General features: G+C 38.1%; 1 protein-coding gene across 1 annotated transcript in view; it reads left to right on the top strand.

Annotated features, from left to right (window-relative positions):
* The first annotated feature begins 554 nt into the window (after nucleotides 1-554).
* LOC134585259 (alpha-1,4-N-acetylglucosaminyltransferase-like) overlaps nucleotides 555-14,795 on the top strand; it is a 37,688-nt gene continuing 23,447 nt past the window's right edge. The window contains exons 1-3 of the mRNA XM_063440697.1: nucleotides 555-747; nucleotides 6,969-7,042; nucleotides 7,176-7,607. Coding sequence (XP_063296767.1) covers nucleotides 555-747; nucleotides 6,969-7,042; nucleotides 7,176-7,607 — 699 coding nt within the window. The remainder of the gene's footprint in view (nucleotides 748-6,968; nucleotides 7,043-7,175; nucleotides 7,608-14,795) is intronic.

Here is a 14,795-nt window from a genome sequence, read left to right on the forward strand (position 1 = left end):
CTTTGTCCCTCTAATTTTAGACTATGTCCTCTTGTTGTGGTAGTTTTTCTTCTTTTAAATATAGTCTCTTCCTTTACTGTGTTGATTCCCTTTATGTATTTAAATGATTCTATCATATCCCCCCTGTCTCGTCTTTCCACCAAGCTATACATGTTAAGATCCTTTAACCTGCAATCCATGAACCAGTTTAGTAGCCCTTCTTTGAACTCTCTCTAAGGTATCAATATCCTTCTGAAGATATGGTCTCCAGTACTGTGTACAGTACTCCAAGTGAGGTCTCACCAGTGTTCTGCGCAATGGCATGAGCACTTCCCTCTTTCTACTGCTAATACCTCTCCCTATACAACCAAGCATTCTGCTAGCATTTCCTGTTGCTCTATTACATTGTCTGCCTACCTTTAAGTCCTCAGAAATAATCACCCCTAAATCCCTTTCCTCAGATGTTGAGGTTAGGACTCTATCAAATATAATATAATATAATAGATAGTTAGGTAGTCCAAATATAAATATAAAAATCTTAGCTAAAAATAGATATTCCCAGGACAGGCCCCATCATGGCGGAGGACCAAGCTGCACAAGAGGCGGAAACACCGCATGAGACGTCACCGGGGACACACTGCACAGAGGAGAAACAGGACCCGACATGCTCACCTGCCCCACCTGGAGATACCTGGGACCAGAACCCTACAACATCCCGCTCCGTTTCAGATCCCATCCATGGACGATCGGAAAGACTACAACATGGAGGCAATGGCGGCCTCACACCATGAAGGTGACCAGCGATGGCCCACCCATGACCCTCACACTGAGCTCCAGTACCAAGCCTCCAGAGTCGGAGTGGGATGACCAATATGGACTGCCATAAGGACTAATCATGCTCTGCAGTGTACAGTAGCAGGTTCAGTCCAAAAGACCCGCAGTTAATCTCCTATAAGTTACTTAAAGTTAGCCACTTTTATTTGTGCCCCAGTACTTCTTAGATTTTATTCCACCGCCTGTGCTCACAATCTTCACCGGCCTTTAAACCCTGTCTCACTCCCATAATAGAGTGCTACAGTATTAGGAGTGTTCATTAAGTCTGCACACAAGCCTATCTTAAAGTAGCTACACTACAATGTTAAGCAGGCTTTCATGTGTTAATTTCCATGCAACTAAATTCTAGGCCTAACAAGTCCTGCTATTAGTTTCGACTTGTTGTACCTTCTTACTTTAGCCATACGGGACTAACCTGAATATACTAAAAACCTAATAAATGGGAGCTTTTCCTCATCTAACAGCCACCCCTCTCAGATAAAACGAAAATGTTGAAGCTTGTTTAAACATATACTATAAAAACGTGCATGTTCCTCATATGTCACTTAATGCTTTAAACATGTTTTATTGATGCTTGCTCATGCTGATGTGACATATAGTAAGCCTGTCTGTATTTTCTCCTATATGCACAACCAAAATAAAGAATAAAAAAAAAAAAAAAATAGATATTCCTTAGATCAAATAGTCTGTGCTTTGCTTGATCAGGAGCAATGTTCTCGCTGACCTTCCTCAGGGGGATTCAATAATATGAAAAGATAAAACAGATAAAAGATAAAACAGATAAAAGATAAAACAGATAAATAGCCAAATAGTGTAATATGTTCACTAGGGTACGACAAATGTTAGAAGAAGATGGTAATGCACTCAAGTTTTTTAGAGCTATAGCTAGCTCTAGTATAGAAAACGTACAGCGGTATAATCCCCGCTTATGGGATATGACGCAACCTTCTTTCTTCAAAGGTGTATGGACCCCTCAAAAATAATAAAAGGAGACAACCAATAGTGCTCTCTGATTAAAAATGGCATAGAAATAAAATAAGTATAAAATGGTACTCACAACGATGGAGCAGACAGACTGCTCCTTGGTGATAGCATAGGTGGAATAATCCCCAACGCGGATTGCTTGGAGTCCAGGATAATAAAAATGCCAGGTATGAAATAAAATATAAGGTGTATTATAAAGATGATTGGCACAATAAAAATTGTCCAAAAAATCTTTAATAAGTAGAATACACAATAAAAATAACCATAAACGCGTTTCGCCTAAAAGGCGTTATCAATATGGAATCAAACATATTACCTGGCAAGGTGACTTTAAATAGGGGTACAGATGTTTGAAAATGGCGCCTAAACCATAGGCCAGCCAATAGAAATACAGAAAGTAAAACATTAATAATGTTAATAAAATACATTTAAAACATTAATTATAACTGTTACATACTTAGTGCAACATACTGTAAGTGATAAACAGTAAAAACTAGCGTTTTTCACTAAATAATTACTTTTTTAATGCAGTCACATGACTTTAAAACCGCAATGATGGATGGGATATGTAGTACGAAAAAAACGCATGCACGCATGCATTTTTAGTGGGGAATGGAAATAGCATACATCGGCTCGCACGGTAATGCGGCCGACGTCAGCATATTAAGCGGCCAATAAGAAGGGAGGTGGGCGGGTATATTTAAATAAACTGTCGGCACACGAGGTGAATGCGGCCGACAGTAAAACATTATAAATGACGGCCGCAGGATCAGAAAGCGTGCCGCCAGGGTAACCTCCTGATTGGTGGGGCAGATGCCTTATAAAAAGGCAAACACATATAGAGGGTGTGGGATAGAAGTATATAAAAAGCATATAAAAAACATATAAAAAACAAATAAGTGACATTACAGATGAACCAAATAGCATATATAAAAGGGCTAAAATAAATAAAACTATTATGAGACTTATAATCAAAGGCATATATAAAATATAAATATAATATATATATATATATATATATATATATATATATATATATATAAAACATATGTAAAAGATTTATATAAAAGACACATATACAGAAAAGGTCATTGTACAGCCTAAAGAGGAGCAAAATTAAATACCACAGTATATCAAATACAATTAAATAAAATTAAATAAATCAAAGTCTGAGTTTAAACCATGGGGTGAGAGGGTCTTAAGCTCATACACCCATTTCATTTCTGTTCTACCAGGATGTTTTTTTATGTCTTCTCCTCTCCAGGGGATAGAACATTTTTTGATGCCCATACATTTTAGCATTCTACGGTCTTTATTATGTTTAATAAAATGTTTGGACACTGAATGATTCAGATATCCATTTTTGATATTTCTGCAGTGTTCACTTAGTCTTGTTTTTAAGCACCTTGTGGTCATTCCAACATACTGGAGGCCACAAGGGCATTCAAGCAGATAAATAAAAATTTTAGTAGTACAATTTATAAAATCATTAATTTTTTAAACCTTATTTCTTACTTTGGAGGTGAATTCGGTAGTTTTGGTAGCTACTGTAGGATCTGTGGTTTTGCAGACTATACATGATTTGCATTTACAGAAACCTTTAATTTGAGGGAATAAGGTTAGAGCTGAATTCATTTTTGTTTCTCTAGTAAAACAATTTTGTTAAAAATGATTTAAAATTATATATATATAGTCCTCTAAATACTATATTGGGATGTTCCGGTAAAATTTTATTAAGAGTTTCATCTTGTTTTAAAATATGCCAGTGTTTCTTTATTATTTTTTTTATATTGCCACTTTTATTGTTATAATTAAAAAAAATAGGCAGAGGCATAGGTTTGTCTATACTTTTAGTTTTATATGTTAAGAGTTCATCCCTGTCTTTGTGTTTAATATGATTAATTTTATCTGATAGAATTATTTCAGTATAGTTTTTTTCAATAAACTTATTTTTTAAAAATTCTGCTTGTTCGTCAAAATCATTTAATTCTGAACAATTTCTTCGTAATCTTAAAATCTGGCTCTTAGGGGCACTATCCAGCCAAGGTTGATAGTGACAGCTAGATTTATCAATTGCAGTGTTTACGCAAACTTTCTTAAAAAACGTCTTTGTATGTATTTGTCCATTTTTAATAAAAATATTCAGATCTTAAAAATTAATTTGTTCCTTACTGTATTCGTAAGTTAAAATAATACCTCTGTTATTAATATTAAGATAATCAATAAAACAAATAAGACAATCTTCTGGGCCTTCCCAGATAAAAAAGAGGTCATCAATATATCTAAAATAGGTTTGCCCTCCAGGTATGATCTCCAAAAATGGCTTCAGACTCCCAATGTGCCATAAATAAATTTGCATAGCTGGGGGCAAACCTAGTCCCCATAGCTGTTCATCTTTTTTGGAGATAAAAAGAGTTGAGAAACCAGAAGTAATTATTTTTTTAAATAATATCTATACCTTCAAGAATAAAATCTATTTGTATATCTGCTATCTTTCCTTCTTCTTTTAAAATTTCTTGAATTGCTTGGCATCCAATATTATGAGGTATAATAGTGTAGAGGGATTGGACATCACAAGTAACAAGAATAAAATGAGAGTTCCATTTAAAAATTTTCAAAAATGTTAGTAGTGCCATGGAGTCCTGCAGATAAGATCTCATTCTTTTTACAGAGGGTTGGAGGAGGGTGTCAATATATTGTGAAAGGTTGCAGAGGAGGGAACCAATACCTGACATAATTGGTCTCCTTGGGGGTTTGGTTTCATTTTTATGTATTTTAGCAAGGAAATATATAACAGGTATTTTTGGGAATGATTTGTTTAAAAAATTATATTCTTGTTTGTTTAAAATTTCTCGATCTAAGCCTTTCTTTAAAAATTGGGTTAAAATAACTTGTATCTTGGCTGTTGGATCTGATGAGAGTTTTATATATACATCTATATCGTTTAATTGTTTATGAGCCTCCTCTATATACATTGTGCTAGATAAAATGACTAACCCTCCTCCTTTGTCTGCTGGTCTAATTACTATATTGGTATCTTCTAGGAGTTCTTTAAGTGCATTCCTTTCAGCGTATGTTAAGTTATGAGGGTCGTTTTTATTTTTCTTAATTTTATCGAGATCATTTGTCACTAATTTTTCAAACATTGTTAGAGGAGCAGATTTTAAATGGGCAGGGTAAAACGTAGAATTTTCTCTTAATTGTGTGTTAATTATCTGATGGTCTGTTTGAGGTGAAGGGGAAGGTGAGATAGTAGAAGCTGCATCTTTGTCTATAAAAAATGTCTTTGGAGTAGCTTTGCGAACAAATTTGTTTACATCGAAGGAAAGCTTCAAAAGGTTTAAAAGAATTTGTTGGGGCAAATTTTAAGCCTTTATTTAAAACTGATATTTGTGCTACGCTTAGAACTTTTTGTGAGAGGTTGAAAATGCCAGAACAAGTATCGTTTTGTGTAATCATTGTCTTTATAGCTTTTCTTTTTTGCTCACATCTGCCACTTCTTCTTCCTCTAAACTTAAAATCCTTTTTTGTGATCGTGAGGGATGAGGTGTTTGAGCTAGTGTATTGGAATGTGTTCGAATTTCTAAAAAATGATCTTCATTTTCAAATTCTGAGTCTATTGATAGTAGTTGATATCTATTTTGGTGACTTGGAATTGTGGGTGATTTAAAAGAGTTGGAATATTCTCTGTGATCATTGATGTATCTGGATTTTTGAGGTTTAGGTGAAGGGTGCCTGTTATTGGGATATATTGGTGATTGGGAAATAGTGTGATGAGTTCGATATGAATTATTTTTATTTTGTTGAGGTAAGAGATATTGGTTGGTGTTGTGATTTTGTGATTTTTGTGGGGGGCCATGATGTTGGTTAGTGTAAGTTCTGTGTGTACGTGTCTTATGCGGAGAGTAAGTGAAATTACTTGATTTGAAGTTTTGGTACTGGGGGGTTGGTGATTAAACAGACGTGTATCTGAATTCCCATATTTATTTGGTTTGCGATGTGTATCAGTTCTGTCATGATTCTGTCTTTTATTTACATATAATAATTTACCACTATTGGGACTTTGCACGAGATGATATGATGAATTGATGACACGTAGCGTCAGTAATGAACCACAAGTGCAATATCAGTCTCCTAGGAAATGGAACACATAGTACAACGCCTGCACGCATGCAAGAGAAAACAGCTCATGAAAATGAGGCTTGGAGTGCATTTCCAAAAAAAAGAAGAAGCACAGCTATGACCACTCTCAGCTGATAGGCTGAAAGCTGCCACGTGAGTGGTTTGAGGGATTTAAAAATCGAGCTGGCGACTTAGAGGAATCAAATTAACTCCACACACGGGAGACCGAACAAACTTTACTCATGAGGAAGTCCGGGCAATTGGGTAGGGCCATTGTAGTTGGTTTATAAATTTGTCTAGTTTTGTTAAGTTATTTTATATTGTTTATATTTAATACATTTTTGACACCACATAAGAGGCCTTACCTTTGATACACACAGAGACCTGTGGACCGTAACTGTTGGAGATACAACTTGGGATTGTGATATGCTTAAACTCTACTACCATTCTGTAAGTGTTACTAATAAAAGCGCAATATACAGCTTTTAATAGTCTGCACTTATTGTCCTATATCTTTTTTTACTTTCTCCTATATGCCCACTATTGTGTTTGAGGATTCTTTATCATCTCTAGAAACCTGATATGCCTACAATCAATATATGATTGTGAGTGCACCTTCAAAACAAATGTTTGTCTAAAACTCTTAGGAGTGATTTGATTATTATGGCAGTTCACTTACAGAGCTTGGTATATATAACTATAGTATACTATGTAAGGCCTTTGGGGTCTTTGCTCTTCATATAGAATCATAACTACACTTGCCTAACCTTGGGAAATTTGGAGACAAGAAATTGGCTACACTGTTGTGATGTGATCTATGTCTATTGTATGGTATTATATTATATTATATATCCCATCACACTTGATTGACATATCCCTTTCACTGGACTTTATATACTACATGTCTATGTGCTTTGAACATCTGTATGGAAACAAAAAAACCTTCAATACAAATACAATTCATAAAAATAAAAATTTTTTATTTAAAATATTTTTTTTTTTTTTTAGTTTTTGTAGTAAACTAATTTCTCTTTTGTTTTCTCCTACAGCTAAATTAGGAACACAGTGTTACAACAATGCTAAGAACACTAAAGATACTTGCCTTATTGCTGTCCATGTTATCGTTTGGCTTCTTGTTCAGACAGACCATTAAACAGAACAGCATCCATCTTTGGAATTTTGAATTGCTAGAAAATATAACTTTTAACACTAAGAAACAAAATATAATTCAAATAAAAAATACAATATTTCAACAGTCGGCAAGATCAACCACTAGCAACATAGAAGCTACAAGTTCTAAACAGATAACTCAAGATGACTTTGCAACTGAAGGAGATGGTGTCTTCACTGTGAATATCACAAATAAATTGTTGAACGAAACAGAAAGTGTATTTTACAATCATGTAAATCCATCAGATATTCTAAGCCAAGGCAATGGTATAATATTTATTGAGACTGGAAACAGGACATCATCTTCCTTGGCGCTATGTGCAATTGAATCAGCTGCTCGTGTATATCATGATAGACCAATAGCTTTCTTCAAAAATCGATTTTCTGAAATTAACTCAGTAAATGATAAGGATTCAGCAGAAAGGAGGATCCTCTCATCTTTTCCAAACGTCTACATCTTCCATTTAAACTTAGAAGAAGCATTTAAGGACACACCACTTTTACCATGGTATCAAAGGGTAAGTTTATTGAGGGAAGAAATATATTTTTAATTGACAGACAAGCAATTTAAACTATGGCGATATGGGGTCTTGGCAGAGCAGGATTAAGAGCAGTGTGGGCCTGGTGCTATAGATTCTTATGTGTCTATTATGGGCCTTTTTTATTTTTTAATGTGCCATAGCAAAATATATATTTTCATATCATGTCATATCATGTCATATCATGTCGGTCAATGGGAATCACAGATTTTTATTAAACAGTCTGCATAGTCAAATGCAGTGAAATAAAACACCTTCTTGGTGAGTTTATCTAAAATGGATTGTACAATAACAAATCCTTCCCATACAGTTAAATTAGGTAAATGGGTTATACAGTTGCAAGAAAAAGTATGTGAACCCTTTGGAAGGATATGGATTTCTGCACAAATTGGTCATAAAATGTGATCTGATCATCATCTAAGTCACAACAATAGACAATCACAGTCTGCTTAAACTAATAACACACAACAAATTAAATGTTGCCATGTTTTTATTGAACACACCATGTAAACATTCACAGTGCAGGTGGAAAAAGTATGTGAACCCCTATACTAATGACATCTCTGAAAGGTAAATCTGCTAGTCTAGTGACTCGATCCCTCTCTGTCCACGGTTCTCCAACCCTCGATTGTCAGCTGAATATCCAGGGAAGAATTATGGAAGCGTAATAACCAGACACACACTCTTTGCTTTCCAAAAATCTTCTAATCATGTATTCAAGATGTTCTATATTTATACAGTACTTGCCACGAATATTGGTTGCAAAAGATTATAAAAAGGTTACAAAAAGGTTACATAAAAGAGGAAGTAGTTTCTGCTGTTACGTTCAATATTCAGTAATCTATTCTTACAAAATATCACATGTACATTGTGGTTAAGCGCATCCTTTTACATAGAAACTGTTATAGCTTGTGACTTCCTTTCAGTTATGTTTTGTAAGCGGTTCTGCAAAAGAGCTTGCTACTACATTTACAAAATAATTCAACTTATACAATACTGACAGATTAATGTTTAATATTCCTTCATTTTCCCCTCTTTGAGCAATATTTTGCTCAAACCGTATTTAAGGAGTCCTGGTCAGACAACTAGCCATCTGCCATGGTATATTCAGGATTGCTAGCCAATCCTGCAGGTCTTTCATTATGTCTTCGGCCACTATTCCCATAGCATAGGACTAGGCATCTGACCAGTACCATAACCTTATAGATATGTATCAGCATGTTTACCATTGCTTCGGTTATGTGTATACATTTGGAGATACTCATCATAGCAAGCTGGGGATTTTACAGGAACAGTGTTGCGTGTATGTTTGTAAATGCAGAATACAATAATCTTAAAAATAGCATAGACAAGTAAAGCAAGGACCAGAACCATAACAATAATTATTGCAATATTCTTTAGCCAGTCTAGGATACTGTCAAACTTAAACATATCTGCCCATGGGTGATCAATACCTGAATTCCTCTTCATTTCTATGGACAGGTCTTCCAATTTATTTATAGCTAGGGTTACTTTACCATTAGGGCCAGTGTTCTCTGGAATATAGGTACAACAAACACCGGAGTCAAGTAATTTACAGACTCCTCCCTTTTCTGCTAAAATCATATCAAGGGCCATTCTATTCTGGAAAGTCATTTGTGAGGTAGCCTGTAATTGTTCAGCAAGACCTTGTAATGCATCTCGTGTATAATTTACAAATCTTTGCTGATTATAATATATATAATTAATCCAGTTAACATTCTTGTTAGCTGTTATAATGGGAAATATTGATTCAAATCCTGCTGCCACCTCGTCTTTAGCTTTAAATTCATTAGGGACCCCTCTTGGAATACCAATGGCATCTAGATAGATATGTGGGTCGAAACTACATTGTGGGGATTCCCTTTTCCTTCTTGTGGAATCAGTTACAACCTTAATTTCAGGGAGAGAGTCGACAAATATATGGAGGGGCATGATTATTTTGGCTGGGGCACATTCTCCACTCCAGGGGGTGGGGAGTCTAGAACGTATTTTCATATCTCCACATATCCAATAAACATCTCCAACAGATTGTGTTTGATTCACTAAGGTAAAATTACTGTAGGTGGAGCGGAATCCTGAAGAAAAGTTATCAAATTGTTTACCCACCTTACCATCATTATTTCCCTGAAAACAAGTATAATTACCAGAGTATACTGAGACAGCATCATTTAATTTAAACTTGGGTTCACCAATAGGGTGATCCCTCTTCCATTCTGCACATCCTGTAGTATTAACAGTAGTACCTGTAAACAAGCTTAGGAAACATTCCCAGTACTCATCAGGGACATGTAAGGGTACGGTTCCTAGATGAGGTCTGGCACTACCACATACATAACAGTTTGACCTGTTATTGGAGTGGGCATTATATCTCATCCATTCTAGCCATAGGTTTGTATCTGTATACCCTGTTTCTAGTGCTATGATATCTTCAAACGTAGGATCTGCTATGGCCATCATATCACCAAGGGTTTGAATGTGAGCCTTTAGAGGATTAACAAGGGTTTGTCTAGAGGTGAGGCTCTCCCATTCTGAGGAGTTCCACATATCTTTTAACTGGAATTTACTCCGCGGGCCTATATGGAGTTTCCAATGAGTGCTTAGTATGTATAGGCCCTCATCACCTTTACTGAGATACTCTATGTTTAAGACTAGGGGCATTCTTTTACCTCGCTTAAAAAAACATAAATCACTGGCTTCTGTTCTAGTCAAGGTCATACGTGGTTTAAGTGACCTTCCCCTCTTATCTCTTCTATCCATAGCAGTCTCAGGTTTATATTCCCAGTCAGTACCAGTGTTCCATGCTACAAGTCCCAAATAATCACAATTATTTCCCCAATGGTTATCAGTAACACATATATAATGTTCTCGAGGGATGTGTACATATAACATTCATTACTTGGATTACAGGGTACAATATCACAGTAATCAAAAGTGAAGGTTGCCACTGACGTACTTGATGAATTAAACCAAAATCGATAGATATTATCAGTTCCTTTAACTATGGTCACTTGGGGTTTATTATCAGTGGGAAGGCTTCGTGGCTTACATTGGAGGCTTCTTTTTACTCGAACAGAATAGTTAGAAGTGTGGTGAGCCCCTCTTTGGTCAACATTGTGTGTGGTCTTACAGGGAGGTATTGTGGGGTTGTCGGGATGGTAGTAGCAATCACTGATCAAAAAGATCGGGAGAAAGATGCATATGAAAATAATCAGAAGGACAATCAGGAATCTGGCATCCAGGTCTTTCATGGTCAGGCTCTTGGTTGATGTCTTTATCCTGGGAGTCTGTGAGGACGGCCGTCCGGGTCACAGCGATGATGGTGGTTGGGGGCCCAAATGGATATCCTCCCTTCTTATGATGACTTAACTGTCTGATGTACACCACATCTCCGGGCTTGAAAGGATGAGTTGGTTTCTGTGAAGGCAAAGGAAACTGCGAAGAGACATTGCCATATATACAATTCAATTTAATCAACAATTCATGCACATATTGTTCTTGTATTAGTTGCAAATCACCAAGCATTATTATAAGCGGTTCCCTGGCCCAAGGAGTGGGAAAATGGCGTCCCATAAGGATCTCAAAAGGAGATCATTTGGTCACCTTGTGGGGAGTCATTCTTATCTCAGCTAAAATAGCTGGAAGATATTTAGTCCAATTCACCCATGTGCCTGCAGTAGCTCTAAGTAATGTTTCCTTGATAGTCCTGTTCATTCTTTCCACTATCCCTGAACTCTGCAGATGATATGGAATATGGAATTTCCATGTAACCTGAAGCCATTTGGCCAATTCTTGTGTAACTTTACTTGCAAATGCAGGCCCATTGTCTGAATTAATCTGTAATGGGCATCCATACCGTGGTATGATTTCTGTAGCTAAATTTTTAACTACCGTTTTGGCATCTTCTTTATTTGTTACAAATGCCTCGGGCCAGCACTAAACTCGTCAACAATGACCAGTAGATATTGTTGGTGTTTCCCTGTTCTTGGGATATGGGTAAAATAGATTTGTAAATGTGTAAAAGGTGCAGTAGGTGGTGGAAGGTGGTCATGCTGCGGTTTGTGGGGTATGTTTGGATTGGTTCTCATACATGGTTCACATGATTGTAAGAATTGCTCAACATGTTTGCAAAGGTTATTAATGTAAAAAGAATCTTGCAGGGTTTTCATGGTGTTTGCCATGCGTCTGTGGCCCATACCCAGTGCCTGGCTAATAAAAATGGCTGAGCTAGCCTCAGGGATGCCTATCTTCCCCTCTTTGGAGTAAAGATCAAATTGATCTTTCTCCAAACCATGTGTTTTCCAAAAATCCAGGTCAGTTTGTGTGGCAAATGATTGTAATTGGGAGAGTAGGGAGACATCAGGGCATGAGGGTGGTAAAAGAGGAAAAGTGTCAACTAGATGAGTGTTACCTCCTGGATCTGTAGGATAAACAAGAGCAGCCTCTTTTGCTGCTTTGTCTGCCAGGGCATTGCCCTGTGAGACAAAGTCTGTTCCAAGGGTATGTGCTTTACAATGGATAATGGCTACCTGTAGGGGGGCCTTGATAGCATTAAGTAAATCAGTAATTAGGGCGCCGTGGGCAATAGGTTTGCCATCAGCGGTTCGATCCGCCCCCTATTCGTCATTATTGAGCAAACTTTGACCCTGTGCCTCACGGTCAGCAGACACATTCCAGCAAATCAGCAGCAGACCCTCCCTTCCACACCCTCCCACCTCCCTCCCAGCATCCATTTTAGATTAATTCTGAAGCTGCATGCTTAGTGAGAGGAGGGAAAGTGTAGCTGCTGCTGATTAGATAGGGAAATTGATAGCTAGGCTAGGGTATTCAGTGTCCACTACAATCCTGAAGGATTCATCTGATCTCTGCTGTAAGAACAGCACCCCAAAAAGCCCTTTTTAGGGCTAGAACATCAGTCTGCTTTTTAAAACATTTTTTTTTTTTTTGCAATTGCAATTGCAGTTGCCTGCCTGCCTACCAGCTTCTGTGTCAGGCTCACAGTGCATACTGTGCCCATTTGCCAAGTGCCACCACTCACTCACTGCTGGTGTCACAATAGCTTAAGCTTGCATTTAAAACCAAAAAAAGTTTTTCACTGTAATAGATTGAAGAAGAGCAGTTAGTTGTCTGCCAGCTTCTGTGTCAGGCTCAGTGGATACTGTGCCCATTTGCCCAGTGCCACCACTCATATCTGTTTTCACAATAGCTTATGCTTGACATTTAAAAATATTTTTTTTTCACTGCAATAGATTGAATAGCAGTTAGTTGCCTGCCAGCTTCTGTGTCAGGCTCACAGTGGATACTGTGCCCATTTGCCCAGTCAGTGCCACCACTCATATCTGGTGTCTCAATAGCGTGCTTTTACAAAGAAAAAAAGTTTTCCAGTGTAAGCTAATAGCAGTCAGTGTCCTTAAAGCGGGTGTGTCAGGCCTTACTTCAGCGTGTGCCCTGCAGACCCCTGCCAGTGTACTTTGACAGTTGCCACTCATATCTGGTGTCTCTGTAGCGTGCTTTTACAAAGAAAAAAAGTTTTCCAGTGTTAGCTAATAGCAGTCAGTGTCCTTAAAGCGGGTGTGTCAGGCCTTACTTCAGCGTGTGCCCTGCAGACCCCTGCCAGTGTACTTTGACAGTTGCCACTCATATCTGGTGTCTCTATAGCGTGCTTTTACAAAGAAAAAAAGTTTTCCAGTGTAAGCTAATAGCAGTCAGTGTCATTAAAGCAGGTGTTTCAGACCTTCAGCGTGTGCCCTGCAGACCCCTGCCAGTGTACTTTGACTGTTGCCACTCATATCTGGTGTCTCTGTAGTGTGCTTTTACAAAGAAAAAAAGTTTTTGTTTTTTTTGTAATTGCAGTTGCCTGCCTGCCAGCTTCTGTGTCAGGCTCACAGTGCATACTGTGCCCATTTGCCCAGTGCCACCACTCACTCACTGCTGGTGTCACAATAGCTTAAGCTTGCATTTAAAACCAAAAAAAGTTTTTTCACTGTAATAGATTGAAGAAGAGCAGTTAGTTGTCTGCCAGCTTCTGTGTCAGGCTCAGTGGATACTGTGCCCATTTGCCCAGTGCCACCACTGATATCTTTTTTCACAATAGCTTATGCTTGACATTTAAAATTTTTTTTTTTTTTCACTGTAATAGATTGAATAGCAGTTAGTTGCCTGCCAGCTTCTGTGTCAGGCTCACAGTGGATACTGTGCCCATTTGCCCAGTCAGTGCCACCACTCATATCTGGTGGCACTGACTGGACAAAGAAAAAAAGTTTTCCAGTGTAAGCTAATAGCAGTCAGTGTCCTTAAACAGGACGGCAGCTGCCGCAGAACCTCTTTGTTTCCGTCTCTGCAAAGGACTCCAGGCACTGCTTGTTGTGAGTGTGACCCACTGTAAATTAGGGGCAGAGGGCACTTGCACTGCGGTCAAGACGGGTCTGGGCAGGAGGAGAGTGCAGTGCAATCAGTGCACTCCCCTCCTGTGGGTCACCAGTAGACTGGTGCACCTGCCCAGGATCAGAGCCGGTGCAAGGATTTTTGCTGCCCTAGACAAAATATAAATTTGCCGCCCCCCCATGTGACATCACAATGCCCCACCCATATGATCTGCCATATGAACTAACGCCAGTGCTGCACACAGTGTGTGTTTACATTAAAAAGCCCAGCTATAGACACCAGAACCACTTCATTAAGCTATAGTGTCCCTTTAATGTGAGGTAAATTATAGATTAGTGTCACTAATAATATACTAGATTGCCTACTTACAATTAGATGAGGATGATGATGGGCTGCAGTTTGGCTCCACTGGTCTGGTGTAGAACAGGACCTCTGGAGGCTGTTTGCAACTGTGGTCACAAACTTCAATGTTCTGGGAGAATTGGAAGCAGCTCCATTTTTTGGGGGCCTCTTACGCAGCTCAAGGTCTGGGCCCCAGGGCCTGACGGTGGGTATGCCCATAAGGCCCACTCATAAGTCCACTTATATGTTCCACCCACCCATGAGTTCGTTCACAGGGAGTGGAGTGTGTAGGGGATGTGTTATGTGTTATTGTAGAGGATCTAATATGTGTGCTTAGGGTATGTAGTGTATAGGAATACCAGTTTGTGCAGGTGATGCAGTGTGTTTGTGTGTAGTGGAAGCAGTGTGTATTTGTGTATAAGG

This window comes from Pelobates fuscus, chromosome 2, assembly GCF_036172605.1.
Source record: "Pelobates fuscus isolate aPelFus1 chromosome 2, aPelFus1.pri, whole genome shotgun sequence".
Taxonomy (NCBI): Eukaryota; Metazoa; Chordata; class Amphibia; order Anura; family Pelobatidae; genus Pelobates; species Pelobates fuscus.